The 19,075-nt window shown below is 37.6% G+C and overlaps 1 protein-coding gene across 6 annotated transcripts in view; it reads left to right on the top strand.

Annotated features, from left to right (window-relative positions):
- The first annotated feature begins 5,341 nt into the window (after positions 1-5,341).
- The window catches only part of NEK1 (NIMA related kinase 1), a 248,558-nt gene continuing 234,824 nt past the window's right edge, over positions 5,342-19,075 (top strand). For 4 of the 6 annotated variants that reach the window (XM_047856750.1, XM_047856751.1, XM_047856752.1 and 1 more), the window contains exons 1-4: positions 5,343-5,469; positions 5,784-5,907; positions 16,028-16,176; positions 16,608-16,704. In XM_047856750.1, the coding sequence (XP_047712706.1) occupies positions 16,060-16,176; positions 16,608-16,704 (214 nt within the window). In that variant the 5' untranslated portion in view covers positions 5,343-5,469; positions 5,784-5,907; positions 16,028-16,059. Of the gene's footprint in view, positions 5,470-5,783; positions 5,908-16,027; positions 16,177-16,607; positions 16,705-19,075 lie in introns of all 6 variants that reach the window. The other 2 variants (XM_047856749.1, XM_047856753.1) reach the window with 1 other exon arrangement.

Genomic DNA, 19,075 nt, shown 5'->3' on the forward strand with positions numbered 1-19,075 from the left:
CCTTCCCTGATACACTAGTTGGCTTGGGGTTTTTGTTTGTTTTGCTTGTGTTTGATTTTTTTGTTGTTGTTTTGAGAAAAGGAAATCCTCTTTGTATAACCCTCACCCAAAAGGGTTTTATGCCTTAATAGGCTTAAGCACCAGATTTTTTGGCTCATATATCTGTTTGCACCAGCTGACAACCTCACAGACTCAAATCACTATTTACATTGACTTCCTGATTCAGTGCAGGCATCAACCCACAAATCACATTTCTCTCAGTGTAACTTTTTTTCAACCCCCCCTTTGCCCTTCCCTTGTCTCTAGGTCTTACGTGAAGTTATAGCTAAAAGATTACACATATTTCCACAAGTCTGAATTTCAGACTATACCACTTAAACAAACAGGCAAAAAATCCCAAAAGTTCTTGCTATCTAATCCTGGAACAGTGAGGTCTGGTCACCCAGCATATGCAGTAATCAGTGGGCCACTCGAGTGACCTTTGTAGGATCAAGAAATTTAGCTTCCTCCAATTAAAACAAACTCTACCAAAATAAATATTCCAAAAATTGTTAATCTGGTTTATTGGAAAATTTAAAAGATTAAAAATTCTTCTAAGGACATATCTTAGGACCTACCAAAATTAAGGATTTGCCAGCAAAGTCTGGAATTTTTTTGAGTGCAGAGTTAAAAATTATAGGATATTAGGCAAAAGAGTTGCACTCTTTTGAAATTCCTTATAACATACAATTCCAAGTAATATCCAGATAGTACCTGCTTGGTGTTGTGTGGGAAATTACATTCATACAATGATACCCCCCAAATATACTACCAGATAAGCTATCTCAGGGGTCACAAAGGCTAACATACCATGAGAAGCAAGAGGGAAAAATTAACACACTTCAGATAAGGTACAAGTCGAGAGGAAAGACACATGATTTGAAACATGTGGTTATGCAATGCTAATATGTCTTGTCTCTCTTTTTGGCATATTAACCTTTCTGTTCATGGTTAGGTAATTAGGACCAGAGTTGATATTTGAGCAAGGGTTCAGAGATGGAAGGTGCCTAAGCCAATGACACTCTGGATATTTTAAAGAGATGCAGGGGCAAGAGTACCTGGGCACCTCTGTAGCTTGCCAGTTAACCCGGTGAGCAGGTACAGGTTTTGCACTTTTGGAGCAGGTCATGTGGGACACAGTGTGAATGTCACACAGGGCGACAGAATTGAGACCTGTGAATGTTGAGTGTTTCGTGTATATTGAGTACGTCATGAGTATATTAGTGCTTAATGATTAGATGCCTCTCATATGTTTAGTGCCTCACTAATATTAGGCATCTCTTGGTCTTTCCAGACTTTTCTACCTATGTTCAAAAGTATATGTCCTGTTAACTTACCTGTCCACCATATGACACAGGTTAGTAACTTATCTGCTTAACACGTGAGTGTTATTTCTTATACCATTTCTTTTTTTTTTACCGGGGCAGAATTGAATATTCTCAAATAATACAATTCTGGACTACACAGTTGGTATTGTGCCCATGGTGATAGTGGGAGTGCTCACAATACAGTCAAACTTCTCAGGACTCTTTCATTTCTTTTATCAAGGTCAAATTCATGGCACTGTGATAATATCCAAGAACACTTTTATGTAACTTGGAACACTGTTGGACAAGTCTAACAAGAGATTTACAGACATTAGATGTTTTCTTCTGTCAATGCAGATATGTAGCCTAATTTTGGGAAGAAGCACATAGACTCTGAGAATAGTAGAGAATAGACAGAGGCTATTAATCAATCATATCTGCTTTCTATGATCCTTTTATAAATAAATCCTAAATCCTTTTATGGTAGTGTATTAGTTTCTACATGGGGGATTATCCCAAGGATCTCTTGTAAGTGGGCAACAATGAGTCTATTTACACATTTGGTTTTCTGTAATATTGTTTATACTACACACTACCTTACTTTTTTGCAAGAACATGTTTATTTTAAAATCCATTTCTGACATACAACCATCTTGTCAGTAGTTTTCAACCTTCACTCTGCATCAGAGCCACCTAGGGAGCTTCAAAAAAATACTCTTGCTTGGAATCCACTCTCAGAAATTGTTTTAATTATTCCAAGTTTGGGCCTCAGTATCCATATTCATAATTATTGCCAGTTAATAAGCAGCGTTAAGTTAGAAGCACTACATTAGACATGGGCGATCTATCTAAACAATATGCTATGTGATATTTTAGTGATAGAACAATAGATTCTATCCAGGGAAGAACTTTTTCTGTAATTCCTCTAGTATTTGTGTTAGAAGAATCTAGTGGTGTTAAACCTCCTCTTCAACAGACTTGGGTGTTTTACATGGTAAGGACTATAACCAGATCCCTTGAACATTTTCTTTATGTGTTCTAATATGAATACTTCCAGCTTGATCTTATTCCTTCTCAGCAAGTGTTCCAGAAGGGATTCTGTCTGGTTGGAGTTCTTACCAGATACTTTATGAAGCTGTGGGCTTTTCGTACGCAATAAAAAGAATTTACCAGTCAGCCTGATCTACTCTGCTCCTGGAACCTTAAAAGAATATGAATTTGTATTAGTATGCTATTACAACAGATTCCCACAAATTTAGTGTCTTGAAACAACACAGGTTTATTATCTTAGAGTTCTGTAGCTTAGAAGTCCAATACAAATCTCACCGGCTAAAATTAAGATGGTAGCAGTGTTGTGTTTAGTTCTAGAAGCTCTAGGGGAGAATCCATTTCTGTGCCTTTTGCAGCTTCCAGAGACCACTTGAATTGCCCCCTCCTCCATGTTCAAATCCAGCAGCAGTGGTTTGAATTTTTCTCATTCTGTTCGTCCTCTAAAGAGAAGTTCTCATTCTGAACTTCCTCTAAAGTAACATTTCCTTCTGATTCTGACTCTCTTGCCGTCCTCTTTCACTTTTAAGGACTCTTGTGATTACATTGGGTCCACCTGGATAATCCAGGCTCATCTCCCTATTTTAAGGTCAGCTGATTAGTAATTTTAATTCCATCTGCACCTTTAATTCCCCCTTGCCATATAACCTAATATATTCACAGATTCCAGGGATTGGGGGGCAGGGAAATCACTGGGTGGCCTTTATTCTGCCTACTATAGGTTGTTTAATTTATCTTTTGACTACAGGTCTTAGTATCCATTTTTAAAAGCCCTTAGTAGGGTGGAGTGTGTGTGTGTGTGGGGGGGGGGGATTTGATAAGGTGTCAAAAGCTACAAACTTTCAGTTATAATTAAGTACTGAGGATGTAATGTACAACATGATGTCTATAATAACAGTGCTATATAGTATATTTGAAAGTTGGTAAAAGAATACATCTTAGAAGTTCTTGTTATTTTTTTATTTTTTCCATAAAAGTTCTCACAAGAGAAAAACAACTTTTTCTCTTTCTTCTTTATATGAGATAATGAGTATCAGCTAAACTAATAATTATTAAGGATAATCAGTTTATAATATATAAGTTAAATGTTTAGACTGTACACCTTAAATTTATATAGTACTGTATGTCACTTATATCTTAATAAAACTGGAAAAAAAACCAAACAAAAATTAATAAGAAGCCCTCAGAATATAGGAAATATTACGAGGTATAGAAGAATAAGTTATGTCAGTAAAATCAGTTTCTTGTACTGGAAATCATATTTTCTTTTGATTAAAACTGAGTTGATGCATTAGTAACAAAAACTCTACCAATACTCAAATTAGCTTTATTCCCTCCTCAGTAAGCAGCCAATAAAATCTTTAAGCCCTCAGGAAAGGGGAAAACATCATTACTCACAGTGGTAAGAGTTTATCTATTCAAAGCAGATCTAGAACTGCTACCCTGGCAGATACAGAGAAACAAATTGTAGAGCTTATCAGCGAGTGGAGGTTGTGTAAACCATTTCCTTCTGCCAGCAATTCTACCATTCTGGGGGGCGGCGGGGCATGTTGTATGGTGTTATTTTACACACTTAACAAAATAAGTCAAAAGGATATGCATATTGCTAGCATGGCTTCTACAAAGACAGTAGCAGTTTATATTCCAACAGTTTATGATAAGAGCCTGAAGAGTTATCTAAGGAGGTATCCGACTAGCCATTCTTCATGAATGCAGCAAAAGAGAATTTACTTAGATTAGCAATTGGCAACATTCTTATGCTGCTTTGCTGTATAAAGGTACGTGGGTAGAACTGTCGTTATTGTGCATTCAGACACCAAAATTCCTGCTAACTGAGGGTGGGAGGGGCCAAAGGAGGTTAGCCTAGAAATGAGAAAATGAGGAAAACAAGTCTTTTGACTGGATGGAGATTGAAGAGGAGATAAACCAAAGCAGAGTCTCTCCAATTTGCCAGCTTGGATGACTTGCAGTGCCATCTTCTGGCAAAGAAGCCAAAAACTTTCAATTTCCTTGCCAGTAATAGTCTTGTCTTGTCTTGTCTTGTCTTTTCTTTTCTTCCTTTTAGTATTTCTTATAAGCCTGGCTAAACCACAGATTGGGAAAACTCACAGGGGTCTTGGGTGTTGATGTATTAGAGTATGAGAGAGAAGGAAGGCTATTTCTTTGAAGCACTGATCCGAATCTTTGACCTCTCTGGTCTCTGGCAAAATCTGTAAACTTTCCACCAGGCTACATACATCACATGTCCAACAGATACAACCTGGAATGTAGCTTACGTAGTAGACAAGCCACCGTCCTCCTTTGGCTTCAAGTTTGGATTCTCCAGCATCTCAGGAATACTCTAGATAAGGCAACTTAGCCATAGAGCTACTCATGACGACGATAGACTTGATCCCTTATTACAAGAAAATCTCTTCCTGTCTTTGAAAGTCCTGCCATAAAGAAGGGTACTTCAACCACCTTTGAATATACCGGCAAGTAATTTATACACACATTAGATGTAAATGTGTAGAAAACTACATTATAGCCTTAAAAAAAAAAAAGTCAAGGCTTAAAAATACTTTCTTGCTGTAATCATCCAAGATATACTAGAAACAAGCTTGCTTTCTAAAGCAAAATTACTTTAAAATGTGCGGTAACCCTAAGGAACAACCTTCACGTTAACAGCAAAAAAAAGTGCCATTCTCTGTGTAGTATATGTGGGAAAAATTTATAATATGCTTTAATCAAAATCAGCTTCTATTTGTGAGTTCTAGCCCTCATCTCTGGCTCACTCTTTTCTTTCCCTTTCATCTCCTTTGCCTCCTTTTCTCATCCTCTCTCACCTGCTGTGCCTTTGTCCCGCCCCGCCCCGCCGCGCCACTCCTTCCCCCCCACCCCCAATGCGCGCCAGCTTCCGCGTGCTGACGTCACACGCCAGCGCCAGTGACGCGCTGGCCGCTCCCCCTTCCTCTGCATTCGCGCTAGGGGTTGGGGGCGCTAGGGTGCACAGTCGTCCGCTCGGAGTCCTAAGCAGTTGTCCGCGTATCCCCGAGTCCAGAACAAGCGTCGCGAAACAGAAGGACGTGGCAGGCAGGTAGCCTCCCTGTCCCAGATGCCATCCCCCCACCCCCATCCCGCCGAGGCCACTAGCAACCACCTCTGTGAAGTTGCAGGGGCGGTAACCCGGGCACTCCCCCTGCCGCCGCCCGCCGTTTCCAAGGGGGCTCAGAAACCAATCCGTTTGCTCTGAGTAGTGTGGACCTGTCTCATGGGGCGTTGCCGGTGGCGGCAAGGAGGCAAGCCTGAGGGGTCAGCCAAAGTCTGGTGTCGGGTGTAGGAGTCTCAGTGCACCCCTTTCAAGTGGTCTGTGAGCTGCTGCGGGTTAGACAGACTTGGTTTCTCTTTCAGGATGTCATTTTCAAAATGCGGGATGATGCCTCTGCCTCATTAATTGCCAAAGGAAGGTTGCTACACCTAGACCGATGCTTGTCGATCATCACCGTTATTTCGGCTAACGCCCTGTGTCATTGAGGTGAGTTGCACTTGGGGGAAGCAATGATATGCAAAATAGTAAAATCGTATTGGGAATGAGGAGATCTTGCTTCGACTTGCTTATGTAGAGCTTGCAGGGATAATAACTTTAAGTACATGGAAAATAATACCTTCATTTCATGAAAATTGTAATTTTCTCAAGAACAGTGTGTAATACAAAGCAGTCCTCAGACATTAAACAGTTATAGTGATAATAGAGTTAAAATAATAATAGAAATCTTGGTATGGATAAACAGTCATTTACATTGCGTATATGTTGCCTCCGATTTTAAAGCACCTATATATTTTAATAAAAAATGAGTGAGAATTAACTGGTAGCTTATAGTTTTCTATTTCAATTTATATAATTTGACACAATCTCCTATGTAAGGCATTAAAAGTTATACTACTTTCGGAGTTCATCATAACTTTTTTTATACAGGCCTAATTTTTATTCTCTAAGCTCCACCCACAAGAAGCAGAAATTTTTTTTTGCCATGATGAGTAATAGAAATATTTATGAAGGATTAAAAGTAATATCCAATATAATAATAGTCTTTTCATGTGATGCAGCAGTATTGTAGAGATGATGGAGGGGAGCCAAATATGGAGAGAAGTAGTGTTTTGTTTCTAGTTTAGATTTGTTTGGTATTAGAGAGTCCACAGATCTATTTCATTTCAAATTGCTCTTTGTTCTAGGTGAAAGGTAAGGAGCATCTTTTGTGGGAAAACAGGTTTTTGCACAATAAGAGTCAGCATTAGGAGTTTAGTAAGGGTTATGGAACTTGGCCACAGAAGTTCTGTTGAGGTAATTTTAATACGGTGACATTGTATTCCTAGTACATTTTACTCCAATCTCTACCCTCTAAGTTGTGAACATGACACCATTTCATGAATATAAATTCTTTACTTACGTGCTGGTGGTTTCCATTAGGGAAGCCAGTAATTGTTGTCTGTATAGACTTACAGAGAAGAAAAATGTTTTGAAAGAAGTCTAATGGAATCCCATTTTTGCTGTCTGCTTTTTTGACTAATTGGAAATAGATCAGGGACTTGACTCACTGAGAAGGTAAATTGTCCTTCTCCCACCGTTCAAAATGTTATTTAACATCTGGAAAACCATATGTATGGATTGTAGCTGCAGACAGAACCATAAGGACTTCGTGAACTCTGTTGACATTCCTCTACCAGTGTTTCTCTTAGTGAAAATTTGTCCATCAGATAGCTAAAAAAGAGCTGAAGAGATTTAAAAGTTCCAGATTGGTGAAGATCTAGTTTTCGTTCATGTACTCTGGCATTTTTCATATTTGGTGCACAAATTTTATTTTGTTAAACACTCCCTATTGTGGCTTAAAAAAGTCTTAGTTAAATGTGAGAAAAGGTGTCTAATTTGACTAGAGGCTAAGATGTTTTTTTGGAACATAGTTGACATACTTGAAAAGTATGCCATGTAGGAGAACTTTGAATGTCAACGTTAAATGTTTGGAAATGGGTACTGTCTAAGGATTTTAACTGGAGAAATTGATTTAGCTAGCATTCTTCTTTCTGTCGGCATTTATTATTGTTTTTAAATTTTATTTATTGTTTTGAATAAATAATATATTCATATGGTTAAAATTTATAAGGTACAAAAGACTGAAAAAAATCTTCCTCTTAATTACTCAGTTCCTGTCCCTAAAGGCAGCCAACAGTATACCAGTTCATTGTGTATCCCTTCGGAGGTATTACACATGCAAGGAATTATGTATGTGTATACATGTAAGGATTTTATATATATATGTATACTCACATATATAAGTAAGTAAGTATAAACATACATACATATATTTCCTTTTAATACACAAATGGTAGTATGCCATATTTATAATTTATAATTCTGGTACCTAGAAATTAATTCTTATCGGGGCATGTGGGTGGCTCAGTCAGTTAAATGTATGACTCTTGATTTCGGCTCAGGTCATGATCTCATGGTCCTGAGATTGAGCCCCCTTGCTTCTTTTTGATTTGCTTGTGGATATTTACATTTTATCATTTCAAACAGTGTTGCAGAGGATAAGTTTGTGTATGTGTCATTTTCATACATTTGGAAATACTTGTAGGGTAGATTCCTAAAAATGGAATTTCTGGATCAAAGTGGTAGATATTGTGGGATTTTATTTTTCTTTATTAATTTTTTTAATGTTTTATTTATTTTTGAGAGAGAGAGAGCATGAGCAGGGGAGAGGCAGAGAGAGAGGGAGACATCCCAAGCAGGCTCCAGGCTGTGAGCTGTCAGCCCAGAGCCCGATGCCGGGCTCAAACGCACAAACCGTGAGATCGTGACCTGAGCCAAAGTCGGACACTTAACTGACTGAGCCACCCAGGCACTGCGATATTGTGGAATTTTATATTCCTTAGTATTTGTATCGATTTGTATTCACACCATATTCTGTTTTTTTATATTCCCCTCCAACATAGTACGGTAATAAACTTCCTGAATTTTGTCATTCTGATGGGTGAAAAATGCTAAGTCTTATACTTTTTTAAATTAAAATATACATAACAAAATTTATCTCTTGTATTATTATTATTATTATTATTATTATTATTATCATCATCATTATTTTAGGTAGGCTCCACACTGGGCATGGAGCCCAGGGTGGGGCTTGTACTCATGACCCTGAGATCTAGACCTAAGCTGAGATCAAGAGTCAGATACATGGGGAACCTGGGTGGCTCAGTCAGCCCAGGTCATGATCTCACCCTACCTGGGATAGAGCCTCCCCTCAGGCTCCCATGCTGGGTTTGGAGCTGCTTAAGATTCTCTTTCTCCTTCTTCCTCTGCTCCTCACCGTGTGTACTTGCATGTTCTCTCTTTAAAAATTTTTTTTTTGAACGTTTATTTATTTTTTTGGGGACAGAGAGAGACAGGGCATGAATGGGGGAGGGGCAGAGAGAGAGGGAGACACAGAATCGGAAACAGGCTCCAGGCTCTGAGCCATCAGCCCAGAGCCTGACGTGGGGCTCGAACTCACAGACCGTGAGATCGTGACCTGGCTGAAGTTGGACGCCCAACCAACTGCACCACCCAGGCGCCCCACATGTTCTGTCTTTAAAAACAGACAAAGGGGTGCCTGGGTGACTCAGTCAGTTAAGCGTCCGACTTTGGCTCAGGTCACGATCTCGCAGTTCGTGAGTTCGAGCCCCGCATCAGGCTCTCTGCTGACAGCTCAGAGCCTGGAGCCTGCTTCAGATTCTGTGTCTCCTTCTCTCTCTGTTCCTCCCCTACTCATGCTCTGTCTCTCTCTCTCAAAAATAAATAAAGATTAAAAAAATTAAAAAAACAATCAAAAGTCATCCTATTTTTTTTTTTAACATTTAAGTAGTTTATCATCTGGAATTTGCATTGATGTAAAGTGAAGAAAATGAATGTAAGCTTTGTGTTTTCCACACAGTACTACCTAATTGTCTAAATATTATTTATTTCAAAATTTAATTTTTCACCACCGAGTTGAAATGTCACCATGCTCATCCATCAAGTTAAAAAAAAATGTTTTTGATAGGTTTCTGGACTTTCTATGATTTGCCTGTCAATTTCATAGTTACTGTAATATATGTGTGTGTTATTGTAATATGTGTCCTTTTTTTAAAAAAAGTTTTTTTTTTTTTTTTTTTTTGAGAGAGAGAGAGAGAGAGAGAGAGAGAGAGAGAGAGAGAGGTGAAGAGCAGAGAGAGAGGTGGGGGAGAGAGAATCCCAAGCAGGATATGCACTGTCAGTGCATAACCTCACCCAGGGCTTGATCTCATTAACTGTGAGATCATGACCTGAGCCAAAATCAAGAGTTGGACGCTTAACCTACTGAGCGACTCAGATGCCCCTAAGATATCAAGTAGAAAAGTCTTCCTTCATTGGTGTTTTTTGTTTTGTTTTGTTTTCAGTATTTCTCTGGCCATTCTTGCTTTTTTCTCATATTGACTTCAAATCAGCTTGTCTAATCACTGTGACCCATAAAGCTTGTGTTTTTATTAGGGCAGAATTAAATGTAGGGACTAAGAATTAAAAGTTTTCTGATTTGGAGTGCCTGAGTAGCTCAGTTGGTTAAACATCCAACTTCAGCTCAGGTCATGATCTCACATTTCATGAGTTCAAGCCCTGCATGAGGCTCTCTGCTGTTAATGCAGAGCTTGCTTTGGATCCTCTGTCCCCCCTCTCTCTCTGCCCCTTCCCCATTCATATTCTCTCTCTCTCTCTCTCTCTCAAACTTTAAAAATTAAAAAACAAATCTTTTAATATTAAGTCTTCCCCCCATTTTTCTTTTGTGTGCTTGTGTTTTCTTTCTATTTTCCTTTTTTTTTTTTTTTTTTTAGTTTTATTCACTTATTTTGAGGGAGAGAGATCCAGTAAGTGGGGAGGGGGGTGCAGCGCTGAGAGAGAGGGAGAAAAAGGGAGAGAGAGGATTCCAAGCATGCTCCTTGCAGTTAGCACGGAGCCTGACGTGGGGCTCAGAAATCACAAACTGTGAGTTCATGACCTGAGCCGAAATAAAGAGTCAGACACTTAATCAACTGAGCTACCCAGGTGCCCCTTGAATATTTTCTGTTGATTCATTTTCCAGGTTAAAAACCTGTCTTCTACTATATTCTATCCTGTGTAAAAGCCATGTGATGCCTTCTTAATTTCAGATATCTTCTATTTTGGTTCTGGAATGTTCATTTACTTTTAAAAAATAAATTTTAGTTCTTTGTTGAAATTCTCCATCTTTAAAAAAAATCACTTTTGTTCATCTTTTCCTCTTATTTTCTTGAACATACTATTCGTGGTTATTTAAAATCCTCTATGATATGTCCATATTTGAGTCATTTGTAATTCTATTTCTATTGTTTATTTCTTTTGGTTTTGGTTATTTGGTTCTTTTTTTTTATGTAGGCCTCATAAGTTTTTAAAAATATTTGTTTGAGAGGGAGAGAACAGGAGTGAGAGTGGGGAGGGGGTACGGAGAGAGAGAGGGAGAGAGAGAATCCCAAGCAGGCTCCACACTGTCAGCGCAGAGCCCAACTCAGGACTGTATACCAAGAGTGTGAAATCATGGCCTGAGCTGAAATCAAGAGTTGGATACTTAACCCCACTGAGCCACCCAGGCTCCCCAGGCTCGCTCGCTCTTTCTCTCTTCTTTTCTTTTCTTTCTTTCTTTCTTTCTTTCTTTCTTTCTTTCTTTCTTTCTTTCTTTCTTTCTTTCTAGAACACAAGTGGAGGAGAGGGACGGGGGGGAGAGAGAGAGAGAGAGAGAGAGAGAGAGAGAGAGAGAGTCATAAGCAGGCTCCATGCTCTGCATAAGCATGGAGCCTGATGCGGAGCTCCATCCCACAACCCTGGGATCATGAGCTGAACTGAAATCAAGAGTCAGCTGTTCAACCCACTAAGCCACATAGGTGCCCCACGCCTCATAATTTTTGACTGGGTACTGGATGTTGTGAATGAAAAGTCATAGAAACTCTGGAACATGTATCTTCCAAAAAATTTGTTATGTTTTCTGACAGGCTGATGGGAGTATTAGCAGATTACTGTCTTTTATCCTATCAAAATTGGTGTTAGGCTTTGTTAGGACTAGTCTGTTTTAATCTTGCTCTGAGTATGCACAACTTGGGAATGGGCTAACTGACAGGAGAGGAATTTATGTGCAGAATTTGGGGCTTTTTCTATTCTTTTTCCTTCTCTCCAGGATTTTGGCAGCCTTAAACTCTGACCTCTCTTCTCCTTAGCTCAATAGGATTGGTGCTTTCTACTTAAGCTCCATGGTGCTACGTCACAGTTTGGAAAATGTCTCTAGGGAGAAGGCTGGGGTGAATGTGGAACTTATTAGCATTTTCCCACCTCTCAATGATTATAGCCCCTCAATTCCTGTCTGTTGTTTTATATATTTTACTCAGTATTTTGGTTGTTTTTGGAGGTAGGATGGTCTGATACAAGCTACAGAATCATGGCTGGTACCATTTATTATGTAGACCTTCACTTAATCTCCCACATCATGGATGGTACCATTCTCAGCTGTGTTGGTATCCCTAATCTAGAGACATCTATATTCTTTTGCCGGCATGAGAGAGGGGTGGTCACCTGATTAGGTGAGGTGGAGGAGGCAAACTGTGTGTCTCATGCTATTACACAGCCTTTCAACCAATCCTGTTTTAGTTCTGGTATTATCCTCCCTCACAGAGGCACCTTTTTCTTCCTGTTATTGAGCTAATTTGTAGTGGAAATTGACTTCTTTCCCCCTACTGGGTTACAGTACAACTTTCTCTAGTTTCCTAAGTTGGTTGCTGCTTGTTCATGTGTTTGTCAGCTGCCAGAAATTTATCGCTGTTATTTTCTCTCCTGTTCTGCCATTTTGATCCATTTAAAGTTGTGTTAGGTCTGGGAAAGAAGTAGAGGTAAATATGTATGTTCAGTTTGATATGTTTAACTCCAAATTGTAATTTATTTTTTGACTTTTTAAAGATACAGGCTGAAGAAATTACTCTTGTGTTTTTTGATTTCTCTGAAGGAAAGACTTTGGCTGCATTTCTCTGTCATTCCTACTGTTTGTGGCTAATGGTACAATTCTAAACAATGTTGAAGTGTACTATTTTGTGACCTACTTTTTAATTTTCTTTGAATTATAGACTAGTAAAGTTGGTAGGGCCCTTAAGGTAGTATTATCTTTAAATTGTTAGTGTTTTTATTTATCTTTTTTTAGTTTTTAAAAATGTTTATTTATTTTTGAGAGAGAGAGACAGACAGAGATGGGGAGGAGCAGAGAGAGAGGGAGGCACAGAATCTGAAACAGGCTCCAGGCTCTGAGGTGTCAGCACAGAACCTGACGCAGGGCTTGAACTCATGAGCTGTGAGATCATGACCTGAACCAAAGTTGGACATACAACTGACTGAGCCACACCAGGTGCCCTAAATTGTTAGTGTTTTTAGATGAAGGAAACAAGTTGCAGAGAAATCAGGTGGTTTGCTTTTGGTCACATAGTTTTTCCAGATCCATCATTTTATTTGTTATATCACATAACTCTTTGGAAAGCTCAAATATCAAAAACATCTTTGATTTTATGCTTTGAATATCTTTAATATCAGGTATATATTATAGAGATTACATTGATATAATTGTTAGAGACTTTAAGAATAGTGTCAAGTTGGTATTGTGATTTTCATTTGATGTTGGAAGCTGGAGCACAGAAAGGACAAACATTTGTAATTTCGGTGTATTACAAATATGAAATTAGAACACGATTATGATGGTCCTTCAGTTATACATTATGATGATTTTGGATGTGTAAGCCTATTGTACATTTTTTAATTCTTTTTCGTTTAGTTTGAAAAATCTTTTAGGATTTTAATGCAGCCGAGAAGTCTCATGACTAGGAAATAAGTAGCTTGGTTAAATATGTTGTAAGGCACCGAAAGTACTCTATCTTTTCATGTTTTCCCCTTCCTCCAGTGTACAACAGTAGTTTAGTGTAGACTCTGCAGAAAAGAAGGAGTTGTGAGTTGCTCTGAAATCCATTGACCACAAGCCTTTTATTGTTCAGAAAGCTTTCTGCACTTGACAGTATTTGCTGGCAATTAGAATCATCGTTCTTCACTAGCAGGAGCAGCGGATTCTCCTACACTGAGTTGTCAGAACCACAGTGCTCAGGAATGTGGTAGGCAGTAGGGTGTGGTACTAGGGACTCTTGGAACTTCTGTCTCATCAGTGTGGTCCCTGGAAAGGAATTGGCAACTGAATTTTGAGGCAGAGCCAAATTGACTAATTTTGTTTCTCTTTCTTGGCAGCACAGAATAATGATGGTTGTGAAATAATCTCATTATATGGTTATTATTTAATGTAATTTGATTTGTGAAACTTAGTTTTCTAAGATGAGTTTATCTTGCTATTTTTTCCTAAATAGCATGGTAATATAATATATTCATGTCTGGGAGAAATCATTAAATTCTGGCTGGTGCCCAGATAGCCATTATATTATGCCAGTTGACCATCTTGGACTTGAGAGTATGTTTGGAGTGACTTCTTTAACTCACTGATGATACTATATAGTTATTGTAATAGTTAATTTCCTATTTTTCTTACAGTTGCCAAAAGCCTTGTCATATCTTACAGAAATTTTGAAATGTAGTGTTTTCTACGATAGAAGAAGGCTCTTTCCCACAGAAGTTCCTCAGGCATAATTATCCCATTGATTTTACCAGAGGCTGGATTCTGGACTTTAGTCTTACAGGTCCTGAATATAAATTTTGTTATTTAAGGAGATTGGATCATATTTTAGAGGCAAAGTAAAATTAAACAAATTTAATATTGATGGATGAAATGAGAACATGGATTTGTTAATTTATCATGAGAAATATGGTAAACTGTCACAGAGATATTTATGTGGTCTTCATGACAAGGCCATTTTCTCCTAGAAGGGAATCCTACATTGAAGGCCTGCTTGATGTGAATAGACATAGAAAAGAACAAGTTAGATAAATTAAGTATTTATTAGTTTTAAATTAATACAGTGAATTAATTTACTATAATTTGGGGTAATCTTGCCAATAGACTGTGCTAATGATTGTGACCATTTCACTCTCTTTCCCTCCTCCTTCCCTTTGACTTTTTTTAAGCTTTCGCCAACTAGGATTGGACTCTGGCTTCCGTCCCACCCATCACTTTCCTGAAATTACTATTACTAAAGTTACTAATGACCCTAGTCAGGTATCTTGGTATGGTAAGGGTCTAATTATGATACCAAAGGCAGAAATACGAAGATTAATAACATGTTTAATTAATATCAAAATAATATCAAAATAAATTTTTATATGGAAATAAAATAGATAGGCAGATAGCATATAAGGAAAAAATATTTATGATAGAGAGGGCTAACATCTTCATTAAAAAGGGACTTTTACAAATTAATAAAAAGACTATTCCAGTAGAAAACGAACAAAAAACATGAATGAGTAGTTCAAAAAAGAAGAAATACAAATGTTCAATAAATGTGGAAGAATTTTTCAAATTAACTGATAAGCAGCAGAAATTCAAATAAAAATGAGACACCATTTCCCTGTTGAATGTAATGAGTAACAGTAACAACAGTGACAGTGCTCACTATGTGTCAGGCATTATTCTACAATAGAATACTGAAATTAACTAATCCTCCCAGTAGTTCTGTAAGTATGTACAATTGTTATCCCCATTTTACAGATGAGCAAACTGAGACACATAAAGCTGAGTAACTTGTCCAATGTCACATAATAAAAAAATGATAAAGTCAGGATGTAAATTCAGGCTCCCCAACTTAAAGTTTTAGTGCTCATTAACTACTATCCTTTATGGCTTCTCAGAGATTTTAATAAATAATAACCGGTGTTAAAAGGGTATCTAGGAAGAGGTACTTTTGTACACTGCTGGTTAAAATATTAGTAGGGGTGCCTGAGTGGCTCAGTCTTGAACATCCGGCTGTTGGTTTTGGCTCCAGTCATCCCTTCAGGATTGTGGTATCAAGTCCCCTGTCATACTCTGTGCTGGGCATGGAGCTTGCTTGAGATTCTCTCTCCCTTTCCACCCATCTCCTGCACTTGTGTGCTCTCTATTTCTTAGGAAAAAAAATAACATTTCTGTAAAACATTTAAGCTCTATGTTTCAAAATTTTAACATGTGCATATTCTTTGAACTAATAATTTATCCCAAGGAAATCCTTATAATAAGTACATAAAAATGTATGTACAGAAATTTTAAAGTTTTTCTATAATAACAAACAATGTAAATAATTTAATGTCTAATAAGAGAGAATGAAATAATTTTGGGAAATGCATTCTTATTGGAGATAATAAAATAATGCTGCTAATTAACTCACATAGGAAAAATTTTGTCTCTGTACGTTAAGTATATATAGTATTTGACTTTGCAAAGCATTCTTATAACATTGAAATGTCACTGTTTTTCTCTTTTGAACTATAACTAGGTTGTATGAGTAAAATTGAGATAAAGTTAATTTAATTTTTAGATTTTAAGTATCTTTTTTTAAAGTAAGCAAGTCACTAAGGAATTAGAATTGAATTTGACATAATTGTTATGGAAGACATGCTTTATCTCTGTTAACTGTTACTTTTCTTTAATGTCTAGTATATCTGTTAAGATGCCTTAGAAAAAGAACCATGGAGAAGTATATTAGACTACAGAAGATTGGAGAAGGTTCATTTGGAAAAGCTATTCTTGTTAAATCTACAGAAGATGACAGACAATATGTTATCAAGGAAATTAACATCTCAAGAGTAAGTATTTTTTTTTCTTTGGTTATTCAACTAATAGTCTGGTTTCAGTAGGGCTCACCATTAGAGAACAAAAACAAACATGGCAGTGCATAACCCAAAGTGAAAGGATGCCATAATCCCAAAGAGAACCACTAATTTCAGAATAGTCTGTATATCCTTTCATATTTTTTTCTGTGATGTGTGCTTGTGTTTATGTGTGTAAGTGTTTAAAAAAATACAACACCTGCTGTTGTGTAACTTAACCTAGTTTGAACATCTTAAAATGTTTTTACTTGTGGATTCAACTCATTCTCTTTAACTTCTGTCTTTATTTTGTTATTTGGACTGTGCTTTATTGGTACTGTTATATTTTAACCACTCTCTTACTGATGGACTTTTAGATTGTTTATTGATGGTTTAATTTAATGTTTTCTTTTTCTCTCCCATTTAAGATGTCCAATAAAGAAAGGGAAGAGTCAAGGAGAGAAGTTGCAGTGTTGGCAAACATGAAGCATCCAAATATTGTCCAGTATAGAGAATCATTTGAAGGTCAGATAAATTTTGCAAGAGTTCAAAAGAACTAAGCCACGTGACAACTTTTGGATATTTTCCTTCTAACGTATTTTCAGGAAGAAAAGCATATAATTTTTGCTTCCATACATATGTATATGAGTATCAGCTTGATTCTAGGATAATACTAATGTTACCAGTGGGAGAGTCTGCATTGTGTGAATGGAGGTCTTGGTCCTTGGATTCCCCACAAGGAGATTTACGTGCGATACTTGCTAGAATAAAGACAGCCAGGAGGGAAGTAATAAGCATAAAGCAGTTTATTAAAGCAAAAGTACACTCTACCAGGTGGGAGAGCTGGTAGAATCTACCATAGGTTGTTTTGGGATTGGATGTTATTTGGTCTCTCTGGTTTGGGATGCGCAGTGACTTACACTGGGGTGGTCTCTAATAGGAAACTCCTCCCATGGATTGAGAGGAGTAGTTTTTGAGCCTACTGGGATTTGTACCTGAAACTCAAGGCAGCCCTTCTCCAGGGCAGGGCAGTACATCAATGCAAATGCATTGTAATAACTCTAGGGGTTACCTGGGCAGAGGTGGTAGAGGAAAGGAGGAGAACACCCCAAGGTCTTGGAAGCCTGAAGGTGAGGTTGTTGTGCCCCAGGGCTTTTAATGTGTGGCTTATCTGTCATTGTCCTTGCCTCTAGCTCTTGTCCTTATCTTTCTCCTTTAAGGACTTGGGACTCTGTCTCAGGGCATTACTTCCACTGCTCCTGTCTCTTCTACCTAACACTAACACCACATTGTCTGTGTGTAATTTTATATTGCCTCACTGGTACTGTGATTGCTTAAAAAGAAGCAATGTGGTTAAATTTAAGAATTTGGACAAAGCAAAAACAGTAACATGTCATTTTATTTTTTATTAAAAAAAATTTTTTTTTAACGTTTATTTATTTTTGAGACAGAGAGAGACACAGCATGAACGGGGGGGGGGGGGGGGGTGGTCAGAGAGAGGGAGACACAGAATCTGAAACAGGCTCCAGGCTCTGAGCTGTCAGCACAGAGCCCGACACGGGGCTTGAACTCACGGGCTGCAAAATCATGACCTGAGCCGAAGTTGGCCGCTTAACCAACTGAGCCACCCAGGCGCCCCAGTAACATGTCATTTTAAACAAAGCTTCCTTTAACTACTACCACTACTGCCACTAAGAAAATGTTGTGGTCTTTAGAAAGTATCCTAATCACTTGTGTTCTAGTATACCTCATTATTGTGATACTGAGGTATGTTGACCGTGTTCTCAGGTTCTTGAAATGTCATAGCTATAATGCTGTTTTATATATTTGGTAGTGCAGGAGCTAAGATAAAGCAAAGCTTCTCTAAAGGCAGGTGAAGATGGTTTGTTGAAGTCCTTTGGAAGTCTTTCCCATTGTTATCATAAATCCCTATAAATTATAAAACAAAGATTATTTGTGTATATATGTATGTATTTTTTTTTTAGTTAACAACACTACTGTTTATTTAAGGAAATGGGTTGAAAAGACGAAAAAAAAAAAGAAACCAAAAAAAGCTACTTCAGCTCCTGATTTTCTGTTGCTTGAGTCCTAAATTTATAATCATAGTTTTTTTTCTCCTTCCTCAACCAATTCCTTGTCCTCCTTTGCCCTCTGCAGCATCTTGGCTGGGTGTGGTCTGTTTTGCCAAGTGGAATAACTCAAACCATGATCACTGCAGGATCTAAGTGTTTGAAAGTCCTATATTTTTTGCAGTTTTTCATTAAATATGGCTATTTGGCAAGAGAGGAAAAGAGGAACCTTAAATCCATTGGGTTCCAGTAATAGCCTTCCTTGCCTTTATTGTGTTTCAGAAACACAGTTTCCCCTAATCACAATTCAGCACTTCAGCCAGCACAGTGATTCTTAACAGAAAGATAATTTAGATCGAAAGTAGTAGGTAGTTTAAATGTTTGTTTCAGGGTCAAATCGCATACCAGTTTCAGAGTCTGAATTAGAGCAAAAGTATCCTTGTTCCCAAATTAACATGGTACTTACTAAAGGAGAACATACTTAAAAAGATAGGGATCAATTAACACATATCATAAGGTACTCAGTTCATTTATTTATGATGGCAGTGAAGTGAGGATTTATACAAGTGAAAGGGTACAGTGTTAACCATCTTCTCCTTCCCATGAACCTGAATTTCCTTTATCTTTATCCTTGCTTCTCCTTTAGTTTAATTTCTCTTTCATTACCAGAATGTTAATATTTCAAATAAAAGGTTTGAATATATGTCAACAAATATTCTAGTGGGTGTTTTGTAGTTATATAGAATGCTTCACATAGAAACATCTAAATGAGTCAAGAGGTAGCACATTCTTTAAATAAGGTTGTTTTCTTCTAATACTATTTAATT

Source organism: Prionailurus viverrinus, chromosome B1 (assembly GCF_022837055.1).
Source record: "Prionailurus viverrinus isolate Anna chromosome B1, UM_Priviv_1.0, whole genome shotgun sequence".
In the NCBI taxonomy this organism is placed as follows: Eukaryota; Metazoa; Chordata; class Mammalia; order Carnivora; family Felidae; genus Prionailurus; species Prionailurus viverrinus.